The 23,682-nt window shown below is 46.2% G+C and overlaps 5 protein-coding genes across 7 annotated transcripts in view; 3 read left to right on the forward strand and 2 right to left on the reverse strand.

Annotated features, from left to right (window-relative positions):
- The first annotated feature begins 478 nt into the window (after positions 1 to 478).
- LOC117193035 (protein lethal(2)denticleless-like) lies at positions 479 to 3,416 on the forward strand. The gene is made up of 2 exons (XM_033397769.1): positions 479 to 678; positions 939 to 3,416. The coding sequence occupies exons 1-2, from the start codon at positions 636 to 638 to the stop codon at positions 3,215 to 3,217; spliced, it is 2,322 nt and encodes a 773-aa protein (XP_033253660.1). The 5' UTR covers positions 479 to 635; the 3' UTR covers positions 3,218 to 3,416.
- On the reverse strand, positions 3,405 to 6,653 carry LOC117193037 (lethal(2)neighbour of tid protein 2-like). The gene is made up of 2 exons (XM_033397774.1): positions 6,302 to 6,653; positions 3,405 to 4,004 (listed from the first exon to the last, which is right to left on the reverse strand). The coding sequence occupies exons 1-2, from the start codon at positions 6,585 to 6,587 to the stop codon at positions 3,943 to 3,945; spliced, it is 348 nt and encodes a 115-aa protein (XP_033253665.1). The 5' UTR covers positions 6,588 to 6,653; the 3' UTR covers positions 3,405 to 3,942.
- Positions 4,184 to 6,178, forward strand: LOC117193036 (protein tumorous imaginal discs, mitochondrial-like). 3 transcript variants are annotated; one of them, XM_033397770.1, is made up of 2 exons: positions 4,184 to 5,658; positions 5,833 to 6,178. In XM_033397770.1, exons 1-2 carry the CDS (start codon positions 4,268 to 4,270, stop codon positions 6,017 to 6,019), a joined length of 1,578 nt encoding a protein of 525 aa, XP_033253661.1. In that variant the 5' UTR covers positions 4,184 to 4,267; the 3' UTR covers positions 6,020 to 6,178. The 3 variants fall into 3 exon arrangements, with proteins under 3 accessions (XP_033253661.1, XP_033253662.1, XP_033253663.1); XM_033397771.1 differs by having other exon boundaries at positions 4,185 to 5,645; XM_033397772.1 differs by having other exon boundaries at positions 4,186 to 5,658; positions 5,838 to 5,904.
- Positions 6,654 to 12,152: 5,499 nt separating the features above from the next.
- LOC117193662 (sestrin homolog) overlaps positions 12,153 to 23,682 on the forward strand; it is a 153,941-nt gene continuing 142,411 nt past the window's right edge. The window contains 2 exon segments of the mRNA XM_033398401.1: positions 12,153 to 12,381; positions 20,353 to 21,152. Coding sequence (XP_033254292.1) covers positions 21,102 to 21,152 — 51 coding nt within the window. The 5' untranslated portion in view covers positions 12,153 to 12,381; positions 20,353 to 21,101.
- LOC108160231 (purine nucleoside phosphorylase 1) lies at positions 18,479 to 19,585 on the reverse strand. The gene has a single exon (XM_017294085.2). The coding sequence runs from the start codon at positions 19,503 to 19,505 to the stop codon at positions 18,513 to 18,515; it is 993 nt and encodes a 330-aa protein (XP_017149574.2). The 5' UTR covers positions 19,506 to 19,585; the 3' UTR covers positions 18,479 to 18,512.

A 23,682-nucleotide genomic window follows, 5' to 3' on the forward strand; every position in this document is an offset into this window, starting at 1 on the left:
ACCAGACCTGAGAGAGTTCAAAAAAATCTGAAAAAGCATACAATCACATATTTTTGTCGAAACATATTGCGTGTGTACTAACACATGCAAAGATGTTCTCTCTGCGCTCTCTCGCTCATGATGACGTCACTCTGGGGTACTGAACGCGCTAGCCAGTGTGTGACGCTTTCGTTGTATGAACTGGCACATCTATATACTGTATGGTTAGTGGTCTTATCTTCCAAACATACCGAAAATATACCGATAAAAACAGAACTTAGCCCACTTAGGCCCCCTTTATTTAAACAAGATAACAACTCGATTTAAGCCGGGGAATATAATACAAATAATAATATTTACTCTTGTTGGTCCATCCTATCCTTCATCTTTGCATAAAAAAGCCCACGATGAAGCATACATCTCAAATTCGCTAACATTTTTCAAGATTCATAATTTTTGTGGCCGACAATGGGCTAACTGTTCTCGATAGCAGCTGCATCGATAACCTTCGCGCCGCCCCATTTTCATCTCTACGGTCCAGCTGCGTCGTTGAAAATATGCTAGCATCGTTTTCTATTGTTTTATTTTGAATAAAATAACAATTAGACTAGTATAATTCGCTCCAAAGGAGCCCTATTCGTATAGCTGGTGTCAAAATGAACATAGACAACAAATTGCGCAGCAGGGAGCACGGGTTCTGTGAGTATTTCGAATGGCGAGAGAATTTCACTTTTGGCGGTCGAATTTCTAGTGGCAATAAGCTAAGCCTGGGCTCAGTCTGTGATCCGTCGCTGTCTCATCCAGGGAAGGGTTCTCCAGATCTCCGGGTCTCTAGCCGAAATTGCAGCGCAAGCGAAAACGTATTGAAAAACTAGACTGCAACATAGACAAAGACGCAGACCATGATGGAGACAATCTGAGAGCTGCACTAATTTCTGGCTTTTTCACTCTCATTGCAGCCAACGAGCGGACCTACGATTTCGGCCTGCGTCGCCTGTGCGTGGCCAAGGAGGACAGTTGGCGGGGAATCGCTCCGGCCAACTACTGCCCGGACTTCAACCCAGAGCCGCCCATATTCTCGGCCAAGTTTGCCAATTGCAACGGCTATAGGCACATTCTGGCCATAGCCAATGAGGATGGCAAGATCACACTGCAGGACAGCACACAGCGCAACCACGAGCCGGAGGAGCAGTCCCTGCCGGGGCCGCAGTGCCATTACAATGCAGTCTTCGACCTGGAGTGGGCCCCGGGGCAGATGCGGTTCGTTTCCGCCTCGGGGGACCACACAGCACGGCTCTGGGAGGTGGCTGGCTCGGGCATTAGGGGACTCAACTCGTATATTGGCCACACACGATCCGTTAAGTCGGCCGCCTTCAAGCGAACAGACCCAGCCGTGTTTGCCACTGGCGGGCGAGACGGAGCCATTTTCATCTGGGACATACGGGCCAATCTCAACATGGATCTGACCTCTCGCGTGGACAACTGCATCTACAGCGGGCACACGGGGGGACCGGGCACGGCCGTCTCGCAGCGAAAGCAGCGCTCACGCACGCCCAAGATGTCGTACAGCGCCACCTCGAGCAGCATCACGGGATTGGCCTTCCAGGACGACAACACCCTGATATCCTGTGGCGCTGGCGACGGCGTGATCAAGGTATGGGATCTGCGACGCAACTATACGGCCTACAGGAAGGAGCCGCTGCCCAGGCACAAGCTGCCGTATGCCGGACACTCCACCTTCCGGGGATTTACCAATCTCATTGTGGATGCGGCAGGGACGCGGCTCTTTGCCAACTGCATGGACAACACGATCTACTGCTACAATCTGGTATCGTACTCCCCCAAGCCGCTGGCCTGCTACAAGGGTCTGCTGAATTCCACCTTCTACATCAAGTCCTGTCTAAGTCCGGATGGAAAGTACCTGTTGAGCGGCAGCAGTGACGAGCGGGCGTACATCTGGAACATAGAACATGCAAAGGAGCCGCTGGTGGCTCTGTCTGGCCACACGGTCGAGGTGACCTGCGTCGCCTGGGGCTCCTCCCACGACTGTCCCATTGTCACCTGCAGTGACGATGCGCGGCATAAGATCTGGCGCATGGGACCCGACCTGGAGGGTCTTAGCGAGGCCGAGAGGGCGGACAAGTATCGCGGCCATGCAAGCTATGTGCGCCAATTCAGCAAAAAGTCCACGGCTCCGGCCACCGGCAACCACAAGTACAACCTGAGGGATCTGGAGTCAACGCCACGCTCGCTGAAGCGCCTGATGGACCAGAACGAACGCCCGCCTGGCTCCGTCGAAAAGGCTCCGTCCATGAAGCGTTCATTTCTGGACATGCTGGGCGTGGTCAGCAGCGAGGCTGATGCCGAGCAAACGCAGAAACGAACCAAGCCCCTGGAATCCCGCGGAAGGCGACTCTTCGGGCCCTCCAGCCAAGAGCCCACTTGCACGCACATTCAGCTGCCGCCGATTGGCGAGGAAGAAGCATCGCCCAGCAAAAAGCAAAAGAAGAACGCAGCCGCCGATAATATTTCCCCGGGGACCAAGCTGCTAAGCCTCAACTCCTCGCCGGTCCACTCGCCGCTCAGCGAGAATGTCAACCACATATACGCCTCACCACCCACTACATCCACAGCTGCAGCTGCAGCAGCGGCGGCGGCAACGGCTGCCTCCGAGGGAGCTGGCCAGCAGCCCCTCTCCTCTGTGATCTACTCGCCCACATCGAACCTGCCCAACTACGTGCTGGACGGGGAGGCACCGCATCTGGCCATAATGTCGCCCAAGCGCAAGGCCAAGGAAAAGGTCGACTGGCTGACGAACATACGCAAGCAGAAGCTGATGAACGGCAGAGCGCACGTCTCGCTCAGCGACAAAATCAACGAGGAGCAGCAGCAGGCCATCTCTGTGGATGTTTTGGCCTCGCCGCGTCTCCAGTGCCTGCGTCAGTCGGAGTACAGTCCCCGCTTAAAGGACACTCCCCGGCGGCGCATCTCGCACACTGATGCTGGAGGTGGTGCGGGCGGATCAAGCGGATCCATACCACAACCGCAGCCACGCACACCCACCTCCAGTCGCCGGAACAGTGAGACGACACTGCTCCGCTTCTTCAGCGTTCAGCGCAACAGCAGTGTGGCACCCGACGAGACGGCGACAGCGTCGGGGCCAAGCGAGATGTCGCCACCTCCATCGGTCACGCCGCTGACTCTGCGAACGCCCTCGACAGCGGTGGGAAGCGATTAAAATGTCGCCTAACAAATGGGAAGAATCGTATCCCCTCGTCGTATTATTGTACCCGTAGTTTTAAGCGGACATTGTTGTAAGCTATTTTATGTAGATCCTAGCTTGAATCTTATTTTCGTTGGGCGAGTTGGTAACCAATTCCCCCGGCACTTTGTACAGCGCCACTACAAAAGACTAAATAAAAGTACATCCATAAATATTTTAAGCTTCATTAAATTTGGTTACAAGTACAGTTTGGATCACTACTGTATGACTAGTTATTGCACTTTCTTCTGCTGTTGCTGCTGCTGCTTGGTCGCCGCATTCAGCCGCATGGTCTGGAAGATCTGACGGGCCACACCAAAAAGCAATACGAGGTGACAGAGATGCATGGCCGAGCTGGACAGATAAGTGCTGGGATAGCTGTTCCAGCTGTACTCGATGATGCCCAGGATGAGATAGCGCACGCCCAGGGTATAGGACGTGGACCAGACCAGATACGGAAGCGAGTGAAAGTACCAAACGTAAAATTGATAGTGCAGCGAGCGGGAGCAGGCCCGCCGATGAAGTTGCACAGGAAGAAGGGCAGCAGGGCCAGTTGCGTGCACCGATCAAAGTGGATGCCATAGCGCTCGGACTCCACCCGAGCGGGAGCGGGAGCTGGTGGAGCCGCTGCCTTGCCGCCCGATGACTTTTGTAGTGTCTTTTCGAAGGCATTCAGAAAGGATTGCTGTTCGGCGCTTAGCTTAGTAGAGAGCCGAGTAAATGTACACAAAAGCCGCCGGATACACCAGGGGACCAGTATCACCTGCAATGTAGACAAAAGAAATAGTTTAATTCACATTTCCCTTGTCTGTGCTTGTCTTGTTCCGTTCCGTTACAGTTCGAATTCTGTTTCGAAGCAGCTGTGTTTTTGGGCGCTCACTGCGAATGGCAAACTCAAAGAAGAGCAACGTCGTCGGGCGACTGTCAAAATGTCAGATGTCACTGTCAGAAAGAGAAGGAAAATTTTTGTTCGAGAAGCATGTTACGGCATGTTTTTAGCTGAGAACTACAACTTTTAATGTAAATATGATTTCGTGTCAAAATTTGTTTGTACTCCGCGGCCAACTGCCGGCGATCCGCGGCTGGCGCCGGTACCAACAGCACTTACGGACAACTCTGAAACACAGCTCCAGCTTCTTGCCTTGGGGCTCCACGGCACCGCCGAGTATATCGCACGCGTCCGCGTCCAAATTGTCATTGCTGGGGCTTAGGACACGCGATGATGGACGACACACAGTACGCAGTTTTCACACCTCTAGCCGCATGCTGGCCAAAGACTACTACACGACACTGGGGGTGGCCAAGAACGCCAATGGGAAGGATATCAAGAAGGCCTACTATCAGCTGGCCAAGAAGTACCATCCGGACACCAACAAGGAGGACCCGGATGCCGGTCGCAAATTCCAGGAGGTCTCCGAGGCCTACGAGGTGCTCAGCGATGATCAGAAGCGGCGTGACTACGACACCTACGGACAGACGGCGGAGAACATGAGTCGTCAGGGTGGCGGATTCGGTGGCGGCGGCGGCGGGGCAGGACCCTTCGGACCCGAGGGCTTCTCACAGAGCTGGCAGTTCCGCTCGACCATCGATCCCGAGGAGCTGTTCCGCAAGATTTTCGGCGAGGGAAACTTCCGCACCAACAGTTTCGACGGCTTCGCCGACTCCAAGTTCGGTTTCGGACAGGCTCAGGAGATAGTCATGGACTTGACCTTCGCCCAGGCAGCTCGCGGCGTCAATAAGGATGTGAATGTCAATGTGGTGGACAAGTGCCCCAAGTGCGCCGGCTCCAAGTGCGAGCCGGGCACAAAGCCGGGCCGCTGCCAGTACTGTAACGGCACAGGTTTCGAGACCATCTCGACGGGACCCTTCGTCATGCGTTCCACGTGCCGCTACTGCCAGGGCACGCGCCAGTACATCAAGTATCCGTGCAGCGAGTGCGAGGGCAAGGGAAAGACTGTGCAGCGCCGCAAGGTGACAGTACCGGTGCCGGCGGGCATCGAGAACGGACAAACGGTGCGCATGCAGGTGGGCAGCAAGGAACTGTTTGTGACCTTCCGAGTGGAACGGAGCGACTACTTCCACCGTGACGGGGCCGACGTACACACAGACGTGGTCATCTCGGTGTCACAGTCCGTCCTGGGCGGCACTGTACGCGTCCAGGGAGTCTACGAGGACCAGTGGATTAACATTGAACCGGGCACCTCCTCCCACCACAAGCACACGTTGCGAGGCAAGGGCCTGAAGCGGGTAAACGCTCACGGCCATGGCGATCACTATGTACACATCAAAATTGATGTCCCGCGGAAGCTGAGCAAGGAGCAGCGCGCACTCATCGAGGCCTTCGCCGAGCTGGAGCTGGACACGCCAGGCAAGATCCACGGCATCACCCAGACAAAAAATGGCAGTAAGAAAGCAACGTAAATACACCCTAGCAGATAGAAACGCAATTTCGAAGTCAATTCTCAATCTCATTGCCCAATGCAGCATCTAATGTAATTGGAGCTTCAATTCGTAGTTCAAATATATGTGGGTTAACAGTCTAAACGAGACTTAATCGTCAATCCCTGTCTTTTGCACTTCTATAATTGCAGCACAGGTGCGAGTGAACAATCCGGAGCTGTTGGAGGCAGAGCAGCCAAAGCAACCAGCAAAGAAAGCACAAGCGAAACCAAGGAACAGCAGGACCAAAAAGAGTCCAAGCCCAGTGGGGGCTCAGGGCAAAGCGAAGGCGGAGGCGGGGGAGGCTTCTTAAACAAGATCAAATCGATGTTCAACTGAAATACAATTGTTTTACGTTAATATTTAAGCAAAAACAATGTTAATGTTGCTCCTAAGATGACGTTTTGTTTTAAGCCTAAGTCTAGGGGTACGAGCAGCAGGACCTATTCCAAGTGGAAGAGACGAATAAACGATGTTCACAGTCACAGTCCAAGCAAAGGACTTCCCATTGCTTCCAGAGGGATGGAGCAGAAACTTTAGATATAGAAGCATTGGAATGGGGGCACATGGCAGCCGCCGCTGGTGTCCAAAAATAAACTCGAGAAAACCTTGAGCACTCACCGCGCAGCAGGGCATAATTGGTGGTACCGTTCAGGAAGCCCTCACACTCCTGCATGTAGGCCACCCAATCGATCTCCGTATATGGCACGCGGCGAATCACAAACACATTGATAGCCGCTTCCGCCAAAACAATCAGAACACTAATTATTGGCAAGGCGGCCGGCTCAAGCACCAGGTACTTGAGAAAGCCCATATTCAGGTATTTGTCCAGCAGTGTCTGCAACAGGTTGCTGGACTTTTTGCGACGTCCAGTCGGACGGTTGTTGTTGGCTTTCGGTGGGGCCATTTATGTGATAATATTCAGAAAATCAACTAAATTAAATGAAAAGAATCCACACAAGACCAGGGCTGCAAAAGCACAAGCACTGACTATTCACTATTCGTTCATACAACGAACGTGTTGCGAGCGAGCTTTCTGCGTACGTTCCCAGGGTCTTCGGCTCTAGCGTTCGGTTCGTCTCGTGCCGGTTGTGGCCACCGTACTTTTTTACACGTGCATCAGTCATATCAGTCATATTTTATGTCAGTGAAGGAACTAAATGTATTCCTTCAAGAAGAATTTACTGAAGAGAGAATTTTTGAAATTTGATGTGGGCATTCTTGAATGCCCATTACATTTAAAAATATGCAAGGAAACCACCACAATAATGAGAAAATTCAAGTTTATTTCTTTTAACACAGCTGTCAATCGATGAGAATTTTTGATTTGGAAGCTTAATACTTTCCAGACGGTAATCTTAAGCTACAAAGTGCTTGGGTCCGATTTATAACTGCATTTATTAGCTTTTCATAATTGCAAAGTTTAATACAACTAGATGTAAGATACTTAAGTTATTTGGAAAAAAGCCCTACCTCTGAAAACACAAAAGAAAAACAAAAAAAATTGTTAAAAAAAATTTGGGTAAATAACCACACATAGAAAAAAAAAATGTATTTAATAACTTGAAAGCCCCAAATCGAAATGTGTAGAAAACACCCGAACGACAGACAATTAATTAAAATGTTGTAGTCCATTTAATGACCAGCGCAATTCGGCTACTCCTTGCTATATTCTGGCCTTATGGGTATTGGAAATTACCTTTCTCGGCATACTCTACCCATAATTGAATGAAGATAATTTAAAGGGAGTTTTACGGAGTTTGTCTTTAGGGCAAATTCAAAAACATGACATAAAAACAGTAAATGAACTAATTATCTTTCATTTATTTGAAATTGGTGAGTGGATGGGGATATGCAAAACTACAGGCAGTGCATGCAACAGACCCAAGTGCAGACGGGGGCAGGGATATGTATAGGGCTGGCAGTGAGTAGGAGAGCAAGTGTTTGGATGGGATGCGCGCAACTGAAAATAAATGATTAATGGTCATCGTTCGTCTCATAGATGGATGGATGCGTGGTGTAAACCTGGAAACAACCGTCCCAGCAGAGGCCACTTCCTCCCCTTCCTGCACATAGCGTGAAAATTGCCCTTAAGCCAAAGGGACATGGGATGGATAATGGTTCTGGTGGTTTAACGCATCATTGAGATCTATTGACGAAGGGGAAATTTTGAAACACGGTCCGGTAAACGGTCGAATGCTCATGCATACATATCTACATATATGGACATGTTGCACATTTACAAAAAACGGACAACTGTTAAAGCTTCTCCCATTCCTCTTCATTCCGCTGATATGCGGCACATGTCATCCTTTGCATGGATGGTCCTTCACTGTCGATTTCTGGGCAATTAATTGCCAACCGGGACATGGTATGCGTTTGATTCAGCCTCAGTCTTCTCTTTACAAGAGAACTTTTCTCGTACCCTTGCAGGGGGTATTACGATTTTAGCATATTAACTCCCTGTATCCTGTATCTGGCTAGGAATATTGATGAAGTCCTTACTCATCCAAGCCTACAGCAACCCGACTTGATTGATTTTTCTGTTACAGATTCGTGTGGAACACTTAAAGGATATATCATCGTTTTTGAATGGAATCTGCCAGGGTATCCAAAATTTCGGTCCTCGAAGATAGGGTTTCCTTATTGTTTGTTGATGCTGTTGCTTGCTACACATTAATTGTGTGCACTGCACCATGTAAATATATTCATTCGTACGCCTCTCAAAAGCGATGAAAAATCCGCCTCCTCGCTCAGAGTGTCAACAGGACTGCAAGGACTGCAATAACGACGGGTAAAAAAACAACTGTGGATGCAAAAAATGGCCATGCTATAACATTTCAAAGGTATCCCACGCTCACGGTGAAACGGGGATTCATTAAAAACAGTTTCAGGTATTTTTGTAACTTGTTGCGTACAGAATTTTATATCGCACGGATTTTTACTAAAATTTTCGACATTTATTTGATTGAGATTCAGGGCCATTCAATCAGAATAATGAAACCTTCCACTCAAATAAAAAAATTCTGTTTAAGTGAGTATTATTTTATTAAATATTGATTCACAGATGTTTATATAGTACGAAAGTACTTGTTGCATTGCAATTTTGGTTAAGGAAGAGCTTTCCCCGCTTCCCCATTCTCCATTCAAAGAAATATTCATAGATATTTCAGGCACAATCATTTGATGTTTGTCGTCTCCACCTTGTGGGTCAATTGTGTCTAATGCTAGCTATCACTTTATGAACTATATAACTAAATCGGTCATTGCTTATCAGTAGCGTCGCCATTGTGTATGTTCCACAGTTCCATATATGTATGTCTGTATGTATAGGCAACGAAGAAGCCTAAGGCTGAGAGCTCTTTACGAGTATTCGTGGTACGAGTGAGAAAATTGTTTATTAATCAATAATAATCTATATAGAAACATATGTACATATGTATGTACATTCATACATATCCGTGCTATTATCATGCTGGTTGGTCTACTCTACTGATAAGAGCAAGCTGTTAAATGCAAATCTCCCAACTTCGCCCTATACTAGTTCCCAACAGAACTTTGCACTCATAATGGGGTTTGTGCTTATTCACTCCTTTGGGATTAATTTTTTTGTGTCACGATTTAGCAGCTATTTATTCTAGAAACGAGGGGGAACGTTGTGAGTTGCTGCGGACACCGCAACTCTTTATTTATACCCGATACTTAGTCAGTATGGCTCTCCTACGGCAGACGCCGCTAATATTAAACGACACGACAAAGAGTGCGTGCGAGAGAGACAGAAAATCAGTCTGAGCGTGACGTCGGGCGCTGCGTAGCCACTGCAAATTGATTTCTTGCTTTTGGCTACACAAATTATGCGATCTGATCCAGACTCAGCAACCGGATAGATATGGTCATTCTCTATGATTCTGCGTTTTTAGTTTTCTCGAATCTGCAATATTGTGGATGCAACAGATTTTCGTCCTTTGTGTGGGCGGAAGGGGGTGGGGCGAAATTCTGAGATATAAGTTTTATAGTGAGATCTAACAGAAGTGCGGATACCAAATTTGGTTACTCTAGCCTTAATAGTCTCTGAGATTTGTGGATGCCCCAGATTTTCGTCCTTTACGCGGGCGGAAGGGGGTGTGGCGAAATTTTGACACAAAACGGTCAAGGTCCGATATCACAGGAGTGTGGATACCAATTTTGGTTGCTCTGGCTCTTATACGTTCTGAGATCATTGAACTCATATTTTGCAATTCGCAAAACCGACCATGAAACCTGTGTGTTAGAGAGAGACAGAGCGAGATAGAATGAAATTGTTTTATTGATTCTGGCTATGATAATTATACGATCTGGTTCAGATTTTACACTTTAGTATATATAGTCATCCTCTACGATTCTGCGATTTTCAGTTTTCTCGTATCTTTGAATTTGTGGATGCCACAGATTTTCGCCCTTTGTGGGGGCGGAAGTGGGCGGGGCGAAGTTTTGAAATATTTTTGTATCAGTGACATATCACAGAAGTCTGGATCCAAAACATCGTTGCTCTAGCTCTTATAGTCTTTGAGCACTAGGCGCTGAAGGGGACGGACAGACGGACGGTCTGACAGACGGACAGACGGACGGACGGACAGACAGACAGGGCTCAATCGACTCGGCTATTGATGCTGATCAAGAATATATATACTTTATGGGGTCGGAAACGATTCCTTCTGGACGTTACACACATCCACTTTTACCACAAATCTAATATACCCCAATACTCACTTTGAGTATCGGGTATAATAATGACGGGACGGATTAATAACCATTTATTGCAAGAAGCGTCTGTTGATACTATAACGTGCTTCAATTGCCATTGCCGTTGCCATTTCCTAGATTGTTTGGTTAGCTCTGAATGGACTTTTTTTGAGCTCTGTGCCTTATGCATCAGTTGTTTTGATAGTCGAGATTGCACCTTGCTGTGACGCCTCTTTTCATATGATGGCTCCAGCCCTGAACGCAAAACAACACTCTCCCACACACACACACGCACATCATTTATGAGCCTTTCTGTTTGTGTTCGCTGGACCAGATGAGAGGCGGGTGCCAAGGGGGCTTCGGCCGTTTAAGAGTTCAATCATATAAAGCGTTGTCGTTGTCACTCATATATACACACACATACATACATACATATGTATGTGTCTGAAAAAAAAACGTACAAAAAAAGAAAAACAACTGTTAACAAAAAAGGAGAAGCATATGAGCGCAGACAAATGCTTATTTGCATGTGCTTGCTGAGCGTCAACAGACAGCCTACCTAGTCACTCCGCTAAGTGTAGGGTACAACAGAACGCATGCAACAGCTGGTCGGAGCAAAGGTGTATTTATATGAGGTGGCGCATAGAAAAAGTGTTTATCAAAAGCCTCATTCTTGATGATTATTAAAACTAGTATTCACAAATTAATTTTAGGTGTACTCCGTACATATGTATGTATATGTATATTACCTCTGACAAAACTGCTGTCGCTTGAGCGCTTATAATTATGCGTCACCTTATAAATGTACTCCCTGGGCGAAGCGTACGATTTTTCATGTGCTGATTGGCCTGGCCCCCTCTCCACTCCTCTGATACTCGTTGCACCAACACTAACAGCTCTGCCTGCCTGCCTGTTGCTACTCCACTCTCACTTCCCCTCCAACGTTTCCACCTAGTTCCTCTATCTTCCCGCTGCCCGCTCGCGTAAGAAGCTTATTGCATGCGAGTGTGTGTGTGTGTGTTGGCATGCTCTTCGTGCTTCGCATGGAATAACTATATCGGGTAGTTTCCTACTCAGAGGGACATACTTCCAGGCATATCTAGTGCCTATGTCGCTCAGACAACGAGATGGATGGCCTTACCTTTGTTTAGTCATACCCTGGTACTAAGAGATAGCTGGTTCATGATGCAATTATACAAGGTGGTCTCGTCGGGAGCCGAAGTTCGTTCGTGTTGTCCCTTATCGTCTGTGCATGCTTGCTTGTTGATGATGAAGGTTGTTCACGGACGAATTTTTTGATATATTCTTAACCCTTATGTCCCGACAACAACAAAATTATAAAAAGCATATAAAAAAATACCACAGAATTAGAAGTAATCTTTATATATTATGTAAAAGAACATTTTAATATAACTGAAAATGTTGAAGAAAAATTATTAATGGCTGCATAAAATTTAAATATTAATATATCAGTAAAATCATTTTATTTTAAAATTTTAAGACCCACGGGCCTGCTAAGGGCTAATCAACATCAACATATACCGTCTCACTAAACCTCACTATACTATGTGCCCTTCACTCGCACTTATTGCTAGCATACGTTAAGGGACTAACTTTTGCCGACGAGACCACCTTGTATAATTGCATCATGAGCTGGTTGGTTCAGCTTTTGGCCGAGTGAAAACGAAACGAGCCGACGGAACGAAGCCGAATGAGCACTCTGTATTTGTTTGTTTGCCTTTTCATCGCGAGATTTCCCCATTTCTGTTTTCGACTTGCCGCGTAACGGTTGTCATTGCTCCCGAGTGCACACAGCGAGGCTCGCACGCAACAACAGCAGCAGCAGCCCGCACCCTCTCTTCACCTCTTTCTGGAAGAGTCAAGTCTAGACTAAGCTTAGTTTACAAGAGAGTGTTCCGAAGAACGGGCAGACGTTTTTCCTTTTTTAGTTTGTTTGATTTGTTCGTTTTGTTAATCTGGTAATTTCCCCAAACTATCCTTACTCTATGTTTAAGTGTGTGTGTGCCTTCGGTGCTGAAATTGGCGTTCTTCGTTCCAGAACTAGTCAAATTTTAAAAGAAACAAGAAAAGTGCGCGCGCTGAAGATAATATGCCGAAAAAAGCAGAGAATCATTGTTATGGCATGGAAAATTACTACAGAAATCAACAACAAGCCAAACCGAAAACACAAATAGAGAATAAAAAAAAAGAGCAGAAAGAGAAACAACAATAACACAGACGAAAGCATAAATAAGGCTGTGAGCCCCATAGACGACGAACCGCATAAACAAATTAAGTGATGCTCCCTGCCTTCCTCCGTGCTCCGCGCCCTCTCCCTGCTACTCACGCCATTTCTTGAATTTAAATTTAAATTTAAACTATTATTGTTATCGGTGGCAGCCTGCTCTTGATTTCTATTTTTTCGCGCCAAGTGCAATCGGCTCTTACATAATTAATATGGTCAAAACCAAAAAAAAAGTTCCAAAATGTATAATTTAAACAACTTGGGCCAAACGAACGCATGTCAAGTCACACCCGCGCAACTTTGCGCCGTTTTCTAGTTCTTGTTGCTTCCATTTCGAAACTGTTTCCGAGATCTCCAAATTATATGTGAACATATATGTATGTACATACATATGTATGTGTATGTATAGATTTCTGATTAACGCATTATATTTATTTATTCCACAGTATTTCTTCCCTCGTTCGTACTGTGTTTCGCGGCTGTGAAAGACATACTGCAATTAGTTACTGTTACTCTCCACCACACCCATCGCGCCCAGAAACTTACTGTATTCGAGTGTGTCTGTTATCACCGAAAAAAGACATACGCTTCACGTACATACACATTTAACTCGTAACGAAATCGACGTGTGTGTGTGTGTGTCGCTTTATCGGAGAAGCCAAAGGCAAGTAAGCGAGACAAAGCAAAAGAGACTCGCGTCCGACAGACCCGATAAAGCAGAATCAACAAGCACCAAACTAACGGCGGTCACGTCACTCTCTTCAACTGCACTTCTCTGCACCAGCAACAATTAACCTGCATTGAGAGTGCCAGAGAGCTGATCACCACACTCGCTTCCCTGCACCGTGGTTCAATTGCGCTCTGCTCTCTCTGTCCATCCACGCTCTCTCAGCAAGGCAAGCAAATGAAGCAAATTAGTTGTTTTGCCGACGCTCTATATGGGTAAGTTTCCTAAGATGAAAATTTAAGTTCAAATTAAACTCGTCCCCGCCTCTACTGAAAACTAGTTTTTCCGAAAAAAAAAAAAAAACTGCAAATGGTCTGCCGTATCGATAGCCGTATCTCACATACATACATATTTCCTCGGTACTCTCGCCAGGGGCACCATTAACAGACACAGACAGATACACAGCAATAGGCTTCCAATGCAGCGCCCTCTTGGCAGGCCCGGCACATGTACATCACTAGAAACCCAACCAGCTTCGGTATTTTGATACCCTATTAGAGAGTAGAGTATGATGATTTACACCAGATGTTTGCAACGAACGCAGAGCCCCAACTTTTATGCATGCAGTTTCTTCCCCGAAGTTGGTTTTTAATATCGAGGGTGTACTTTTGGTTTGTATGTTTGTGTGCCAGACGCATTTCCACAGTCTCGACCCCCATTCTAGGAAATGTGATGAGGTTGTAATGTGCCAGCTTCGAATGAAACCGATAATTTTCTTGCGTTGACCAGGGCCAGTACCTGCAACAGAAATAAAACGAGGGGGAACGTTGTGAGTTGCTGCGGACACCGCAACTCTACAGTTATACCCGATACTAAGTCAGTATGGCTCTCCTCCGGCAGACGCTGCTAATATTAAACGACACGACAAAGAGTGCGTGCGAGAGAGACAGAAAATCAGTCTGAGCGTGACGTCGGGCGCTGCGTAGCCAGTGCAAATTGATTTGTTCCTTTTGGCTATAAAAATCTGATCTGGTCCAGATTCAGCAATCTGATAGATATGGTCGTTATCTATGATTCTGCGTTTTTAGTTTTCTCAAATGTGCAATATTGTGGATGCAACAGATTTTCGTCCTTTGTGTGGGCGGAAGGGGGTGGGGCGAAATTCTGAGATATACGTTTTATAGTGAGATCTAACAGAAGTGCGGATACCAAATTTGGTTACTCTAGCCTTAATAGTCGCTGAGATTTGTGGATGCCCCAGATTTTCGTCCTTTGCGGCGACGGAAGGGGGTGTGGCGAAATTTGAACACGAAACGGTCAAGGTCCGATATCACAGGAGTGTGGATACCAAATTTGGTTGCTCTGGCTCTTATAGGTTCTGAGATCCTTGAACTCATATTTTGCAATTGGCAAAACCGACCATGAAACCTGTGTGTTAAAGAGAGACAGAGCGAGATAGAATGAAATTGTTTTCTTGATTCTGGCTATAATAATTATACGATCTGGTTGAGATTTTACATTCTAAAACATATAGTCATCCTCTACGATTCTGCGTTTTTGGTTTTATCGTATCTTTAAAAATGTGGATGCCACAGATTTCCGTCCTTTGTGGGGGCGGAAGTGGGCGGGGCGAAGTTTTGAAATATTTTTGTAGCAGTGACATATCACAGAAGTCTGGATCCAAAACATCGTTGCTCTAGCTCTTATAGTCTTTGAGCACTAGGCGCTGAAGGGGACGGACAGACGGACGGACGGACAGACGGACAGACAGACATGGCTCAATCGACTCGGCTATTGATGCTGATCAACAATATATATACTTTATGGGGTCGGAAACGATTCCTTCTGGACGTTACCCACATCCACTTTTACCACAAATCTAATATACCCCAATACTCATTTTGAGTATCGGGTATAAAAATTCCACCTTTGAGGGAACCTACTTTTTGAGGCTACAATTCCCAAAAACTAGATCAGGACCCTGTGACCCAGTCCCAATCAAAAGGTCTGTTGATTTGCGGTTTAGCAATTGGAATGACTGGCTGAAGGGAAGCATAATCAGTTTTTAGCCGGAAGGAAAAGGCTGTCGTCGGCCAGAAGGAGAATGTTCTTGTCTCGAATGTGGTCCCATACGAAGCACACAATTCTGAGCTAAGGAAATTGGCACATGACCTGACCTACCGCTTGAAAATCTAAACTAGGCACGTTTTGCGCTCACTCTCCCCCTGTATCGTGTATCTGTCCCTCTCACTCTCACGCTGCTGTTTGTTTTATGTCGTTTTGTTCGAAACATTTCTTAACTTTGTTTGTGTCTGCACGCCATCATTCCATTGATTTGTTCTTCGTTGTGCTCACAACATTTGCATTGTAATTATTCTACTCGATTCTTTCCGTCCTTATGCCAGAAACTGTTTGCAGTCGAAGGAATACCCAAGAATTTCGAGTTATTTGTGGCTATTAAGCCAGCACTAAAATTCTGTTGAATCTTGAAACACTCGCTCACTTATTGCTTCACACACTAATACCTTCAATGCGCTGCACTCTTCAAGCGAACAACTGTTGCTTGCGAGTGTTGCTGTTGCTGTTGTGGTTTGATTCCATTTGTCGCTGTTGCCAGGCGCATTATAGCGGTTATTTCGGTTATGCGAGTGTATGGGAAATCACTCGAACTCTGCTTGAGGTTCGAGTGATTGAGATGTGTGTATTCTCTCTCGTTAAATGTTCCAATAAATTGTAAGCGGCTTTTATGTGGGATCTCCATTTGTCAGAACAGGGGCGCTCCGCAAAGGGTCAGGGTGGGGGTCGGTCTCTGTCTGGAATTTTAGGTCCGAGTCTGAGCTTTCTGGGAGTTTTCGCTTCATTGAATAATGATATCTGCAAACATACATATGTACATACATACGTGTGTATATATCGCACCCACGTCTCCCCGTCACATTCCATTCAATTCCCTTAACGAAATGTAATTGTCATTGAGTATACGACCTGGCGACCAGAGTCGTATGATTTATTCAAAACGGGCCGTTTTCAGCCGTCGTTTGTCGTCGCTTGTGCAATGTATTAGTTAAGCAATTAGCAACAATTGCCAATGTCTGCTACAGAACAACAACAACAACAATAGCAGCAATTACAGTCGTCACTTCTATGGCCGCAAAACGAGGGGTGACTGAACTTCCAACAAAAAAAACTGTAACTGCAACTGCAAGTGCAGCTGCAACTATTAACTTAAAACTATTAAAATATATAGCGGGTATCTGTCGGAAGGGTGCATCGTTTTGGGATATATGTACATATAATCTAAGAAATGCCACATCCATTAATAAGGGGTGGTCTCTTACGCGGTCTCCTTTGACTTTTCAATGGATTTTACTTGTTTACTTTGCCTGAAAGTCTTCCTAATTGAGTAGTGGGGTAGTGGGAAACTGAGAAGGGAAGAAGATTAAGTTCGGCAAGGAAACTTTTAAAATGGGCTCTTAATTGTACAACATTCCAACTGCACACTGTTTTCGTTTATGGCTCTGAACTGTTCTTTGCTGTCTGGAACCCTTGCAGCATGTCCAAGGAGCGAGCGAATCCCAAAACGTGATTCACTTAGCTCCAGATGAAAGCAGATGCCACTGAAAGTGTTTTGTGTGTTTGGTAACCTAATTGTGGACTAATAAAGATTGATTGGCCTGGCTTAAACTCTCTCCTCTCGCTCTCCCCTTTGATGACAAAATCTAATCTAATGATTTCTGGTTTATGGTCCCAAGTGATAAGGCGATCAGATGCAGGGGAGGAGGGTCACGGGCCTAGCAACAGGCTGGTCTAGGAATATACTGTAGTATTGTGTAATATTCTAGAATAAATGTTTTTTTTTTTTTTTTTTTTTTTGGGATTTTTTATTAAGCGTTGAATCCGTACATTGCATATAACGTATCTTAACATCACTGGTAAATAATAATAAATGTTGCACATTTTTACGCTGAATCATTTCGTATACTTTGTTTTGTGTATTGCGTTGGCTGGCATTTGGCATTTGTGGTTGAATGCTTTTATTTGCTTATCAGAAAGCGTAATGAAACGTCGCGACGTCAAAAGACATTCGAATATACTAGCTTGCACATGTAATAATAGACCTTTTATTGATTGCATACATTTTGCTCCTCCTTAAATATTTGCTTGAGATCAAACCACAGATGAACAGAGTTGTCCCCCTTTTCTTTTGGCTGTAGATACAAAAAGTATCTCTTAGATAATTTTGCAAATATGTATTCAGCAGCAGCAACAGAAAACACTATCTGACAATTTGATTACGGCTTACGGCTTACGGAAAAGTATTAAATATTTTAGTTATTTAGTGGCAAATAGTTGATATAGATCCTGTTAGATCTTACTATAAAACGTATATCTCAAAATTTCGCCCCACCCCCTTCCGCCCCCACAAAGGACGAAAATCTGTTGCATCCACAATATTGAGGATATGAGAAAACTAAAAACGCAGAATCATAGATAATGATAGATGTGATCAGATTGCTGAATCTGGATCAGATCAGATCATTTTTAAAGCCAAAAGGAACAAATCAATTTGCAGTGGCTACGCAGCGCCCGACGTCACGCTCAGACTGATTTTCTGTCTCTCTCGCACGCACTCTTTGTCGTGTCGTTCAATATTAGCGGCGTCTGCCGGAGAGAGCCATACTGACTTAGTATCGGGTATAACTGTAGAGTTGCGGTGTCCGCTGCAACTCACAACGTTCCCCCTCGTTTCTGATTGCATATGGTTCTTTTGTAGGTAATTACCATTAAGTGTACGTATATTTATTGTATGTGGATGTAGGGATGCCCACGAGGGAGTAGGGATGCAGCGTATTACGTATACGCCGAGTGGTGGAGGTGGTGGTGTTGGTGGGAGGGGGGCCGTACTCCCAATACAGTTGACAGTTTTATCGCTGTCCATTTGGGCCATTAGACAGCTTGACACCGGGCACACTTGCACCTACCGCTGCCTCCACTCTGCCCCCTTTCCGCTTGCCCCTTTTTGTGTGTTGGTGGGGTGGTGGGGTAGCCAGCAACAGCAGCACCTGTCGCTGCTTCCGCGTTGAGAGCTTTCTTGGCAAAAGAAAGCATTAAAAGCAAAAACAGCAACAAAAACATAAACAGAAACAACGCAATCGAGTGGCTGGCGGTAAGGTAAAGAAATCTATTTTTGGGATATCTCACAGATTGTTGTGGATGCAGTAGATGAGGCGGGAGATCAGATCGGTGCAAGCCTGCAGGCGTTGCATGGGCATCTCCATCTCCTGCGTCTCCTGCGCCTCCGCCACCTCATGCTTCTCGTCGTCCTTGCTGGCGGCCAGCGTAATGATGCCCAGAGAGAAGATCTTCAGGCCGCAGTGGTGGGACACAATCACCTCGTGGACGAGGGACATGCCCACAGCATCGACGCCCATCACACGCAGCATCTCCCCCTCGGCGTTAGTCTCGCAGGTGGGGCCGCACAGGCAACCGAAGATACCCACTTGGAGGCAGTCGTCGAAGCCCAGTTCTCTGCCGATCTGCAGGCTCTTTTCGAGCAGGTGTCTGTCGTAGGCGCGGGTCATTGCCAGCTTGCGAACGCCGAAGCGCGGATCGTGGGCGCCCGTCAGCGGCGTCCTGTCGAACATGCCCAGCATGTTGATGTGGTCCTTGATCAGCATAATGTCGCCCACGGCGTACTGGGGATTCACTGCCGCCGCGGCGCACGTCAGCAGGATGTGCTGGACGCCGCACAGCTTCATGACGCGCACGGGCAGGACGCTGCTGGCCAGCTGGTAGCCCTCGTAGGTGTGGAAGCGGTCCTGCATGGCCATCACGGTGGCCCCCATCACGGTGCCCACCACCAGGTGGTTGCAGGCGCCCTCCAGCGTGGAGCACACCGGGAACTGCGGTATGTCCTCGAAAGGTATGATCACGGGCTCCTCGATAATGTCGACCAGCTGGCGCAGGAAGTGGCCGCATATCAGCCCGATCCTGGGCCGCATTTGGCAGACCTTCATGATGTGCTCGGCCATCGCCTCGATCTCCCCGTACGCGTACAGCTCGCTCTCCGGCGTGCAAATGACGGGCTTGGGCCTTCTCAGGGCCTCTTCCTCCTCCATTCGCTGTTGCCTGATCGACTGCAGCCTCCGGGCAATGGGCGACTTGCCCGAGCAGCAAGTGCGGCTGCACATGGCGCCAGGACAGAGAGCGGCACTCTGCTACTAAATCAACTTTAATTTATCACAAATAAAAACACTTGATTAGTGGGACATGGGTATACCTATGGACCCTTGAATGGATTTGACAAGCCGAGCGTCAAAGGAATTCATTCTTTTGTGACCCGATGTCCGCACAGCAAGACGCCATCCACCGACTGAAGAGGGGAGGGGGTGTGCGGTGCACGCACGGTTTTTGTGCAATTTTTCGATTGTTCCAAACGTCCTTTGCCGGCCACGAAAGCCCCACGTCAATCCGCAAAACAAAAGGCAACAACCGTCGGGGGCTGTTAATTTAATCTGGAATACGCGTGGGAGTCAAAAGAACATTCGTGATGAAAACTATATTGATTTTTGTCGTACTTTCGATCTCGAAAATGTTTCGCTTTTCTAGGAAAAACCAATGGCTATTTGATCAGTTTTCCCCCAAAAGTTAGCAACCAAAATTCGACTGGAACTGACTCGATTCGAAGGAAAGCGTATCTATATCTTCGCTCACCGATGAAATAATCTTTGAATTGGTGTTTTTGGGGATTGTTTTTGGATGTTTGTTTTTTAAAGCAAAAAACCAAAACGAAATGTTGAATATATTGACTGGCATTTGAATGCTAATTGAAGTTGGATATACGATCCTATACGATCATATATGGTATGTACCTCCATGCTGTTGCTGCGGGAAGTTTTTTTTTGGATAAGCGGGCATTTCCGGGGGAAAAGAGGCAAAAGTCAATGATATTATTATTTTCCAAATTAATTGAAAGTTAATCACCAATTGACACATGATTTTATGAGCTTTGATACGAAAAATCTTCCTATATTTTAGTTGCTGATTAAAGCCTCGCCAAGGACTCCCAACGCGAATAAAGGATAAGTGGATGAGTGGGAAAGTGGGAAAACGATTCCTCTTCAAAAGTCGACAAATGAAAACCAACAAAAACAACAGTCAGATCCATCGCTTATGCAACAACCTTTTGAGCCCAGAAGCCGCAAGTGTCGACCAGAGTAGCAATCAGGACAGGAACCGGGGCAATCAGAGCATCTTGCGGATACAAAGCAGCTACACTTACAAGTGTCTCAACCACAATCCGCGACTAGAGGTACTGACCTGACTCCCAGCACCCAGCTCCCAGCTCTCAGCAACGACTCCTCGTGACCTGCTAAGAGAGCCGCATACTGACGAAAGACTTGAATTTGAAGTTGCAGTTGCAGTTGGCGGTGGCTGTGGCATCAGAGAGAGAGAGAGAGAGAGAGAGAGAGAGAGAGAGAGACCCTGAAACTGAATCTGAAATTCGACGATACGCCACGAGCGATCCACAGACGAGCCTCCTTCCAGTGTTTTGGTTGCTGTGCTCCACATTCAGTGGCTCTGGCTCTTGCTCTGGCTCCATCTTTGGCTGTGTCTCTGACTCTGTTTACTGGCACTGGCACTGGCCACTGGCCACTGGATCTGCCCCGATAAAGGCAATAAACAAAAGACGAGAGAGCTGTAGCTGTGGCTGAACCGCAAACTGGTTCTGGTATCTGTTTTATTGTGTGATCTGCAGGCTGCAGCTTGAAGTTGTAGTTGGACTCATGTCTTACGCTGTTGATTATTTCGCGGATATGGGACAGATCTCACAAGATGTAAGTTCACAAAACCCCACTTTCATATACCCACATACTCGTATGTACACGTACATAGCCGTACGGCTAGTCATAATTATAATATTTTTGCCTGTCAGATACACTCAACCTCAACCAATTTTCACTAGATTTAAAGATACTTGTTTGCCGATTCAGTGGGGAAGTTCAGTTGTATTGGAGCCAGACCCTGGCTGCTTTTATTGGTGCATCGACTTATGTATGGTTGCATAGTTTTTAGTTAATTGAGGACATGGGGCACTGGTATTGATTTCCATCAAGGCATCACAAAAATCGTATCGAATATTTAGGGAATTCCATAATTTGTTTGTTTCGGCTGCAGGAAGTCCCAACGATGCCAAAGTTGAAGGATATTCGGCCTCCTTGTTGGTGCATCCTTGCATTGTTGGCAGGCCAACAAAATCCTTGAACACAAAAGGCCAAAAGCACCACAATTTTCCATGCAACTCAATCAGATATTTATTCCCCAGAATTGCAGCAGAGCAGTAAATCATTAGCACTGCGAATAGAGTATTTTCCAGGATATCGTATTACAGGACACAGAATTTTGGAAAATTGTTGAAGCAAACGGCCAGCCACAGCACAGATGTCATGCAACAGAGTAGGCGACGTTGCAAATGAATATTAAATCAAATTAAAGCGAAATCTATTAAAATAAATTATGCAAAGGTCCCTGCCACAGTGGAGCCACACCACTCCACACCACACCGCCCCACACCACACCACACATGTGCAAACAACACATAATTGGGTGCAGTCCGGTGTCCGGAGTCCGGAGTCCTGAGTCCGAAGAAGCATGTTTATTTGTTTCAACAGCCGAGCAGAAATTAAGCAAAATTCAGGAGGTGGAAACCTGTGGAAAAAGCGAGTAAAAGCAGCGAACGCGTATAACTTTTTTGACGAATGTGGAATGCTGTCTGCATTTCACGGAGTTTCCCGTTGTTTCCCCGAGTTGCACAGAGTCGTACTCCCGGTGCTTGTGGGATTGTGGGAGTGTGGGATTGTGTTTATTTAATTAGCAGCATGGCAACTACGAAAATAATAACAAAACTATTACCGTAAAGTCGGGTGCCCCAGGTGCTCTGTGGCTGGGTGTCGCTGGGGCTCTACCCCGATAAGCAACAGCACCCCCACCCCCACCCCCACCCCTTTTGTTGGTTTCCTTCACATTTTGATAAGCAGTCCCTCGTGGAATAGTTTTTGGCACTTCTTTTTCAGGCCAAAGATAACGCAGAAACCTCAGCGATTTTGCATGTGTTTTTATACCCGATACTCAAAATGAGTTTTGGGGTATATTAGATTTGTGGTACAAGTGGATGTGTGTAACGTCCAGAAGGAATCGTTTCCGACCCCATAAAGTATATATATTCTTGATCAGCATCAATAGCCGAGTCGATTGAGCCATGTCTGTCTGTCCGTCTGTCCGTCCCCTTCAGCGCCTAGTGCTCAAAGACTATAAGAGCGAGAGCAACGATGTTTTGGATCCAGACTTCTGTGATATGTCACTGCTACAAGAATATTTCAAAACTTTGCCCCGCCCACTTCCGCCCCCACAAAGAGCGAAAATCTGTGGCATCCACAATTTCGACGATACGAGAAAACTAAAAACGCAGAATCGTAGAAGATGACTATATCTTCTAGAGTGCGAAATCTGAACCAGATCGTATAATGATTATAGCCAGAATCAAGAAAACAATTTCATTCTTTCTCGCTCTGTCTCTCTTTAACACACAGGTTTCATGGTCGGTTTTGCCAATTGCAAAATATGAGTTCAAGGATCTCAGAACCTATAAGAGCCAGAGCAACCAAATTTGGTATCCACACTCCTGTGATATCAGACCTTGACCATTTCTCTAGAACCGTCAATATGGCCTGAGCATACAATTGTGCATGAGTTCCTTCTCAAAAGATTCGAACTCGAATCCAAGAATTATCGAACATGCTCCAAAAAACTGATGTACTATTTTCCCATGCACTATCAGAACGTTCGCAGTTTGCTGGGAATATTACGTCAAATTCATACTAATAGCGCGTCCTTTGATTTCGATGCCATCGCGTTTACCGAAACCTGGCTTAACTCCTCTGTCAATGATCATGAAATTTTCATTGATAGTTACACTATTTATAGAATGGACCGCCCATCTTTTGCAGGTGGCGTTCTGATTGCAGTTAAATCTGTTTTCTCATCTGAGTTATTCCCATTCAATAACATTCATGGAATTGAATTTGCTGCAGTCAAAGTTCGTGTTGGCTCCGCATTTTTCTATTTAACCTGCTCTTACATTCCTCCCAGGTCTGATGCTGAGCGTTACTTACACCACCTCTCAGCAATTAAAACTGTTGTTTCAGCATTAGGGTGCAATGATCGAATTATTGTCATGGGGGACTTTAACCTCCCATTTCTTTCTTGGCTGCCTTGTGAAGACGCTAACCTGTTGTTTCCCAATTGCCATAATGACTTTATCAATGGGCTAACGGATATTTCCCTTGTCCAAATTAATGCCGTTAAAAA

Source organism: Drosophila miranda, assembly GCF_003369915.1.
Source record: "Drosophila miranda strain MSH22 chromosome Y unlocalized genomic scaffold, D.miranda_PacBio2.1 Contig_Y2_pilon, whole genome shotgun sequence".
NCBI lineage: Eukaryota > Metazoa > Arthropoda > Insecta > Diptera > Drosophilidae > Drosophila > Drosophila miranda.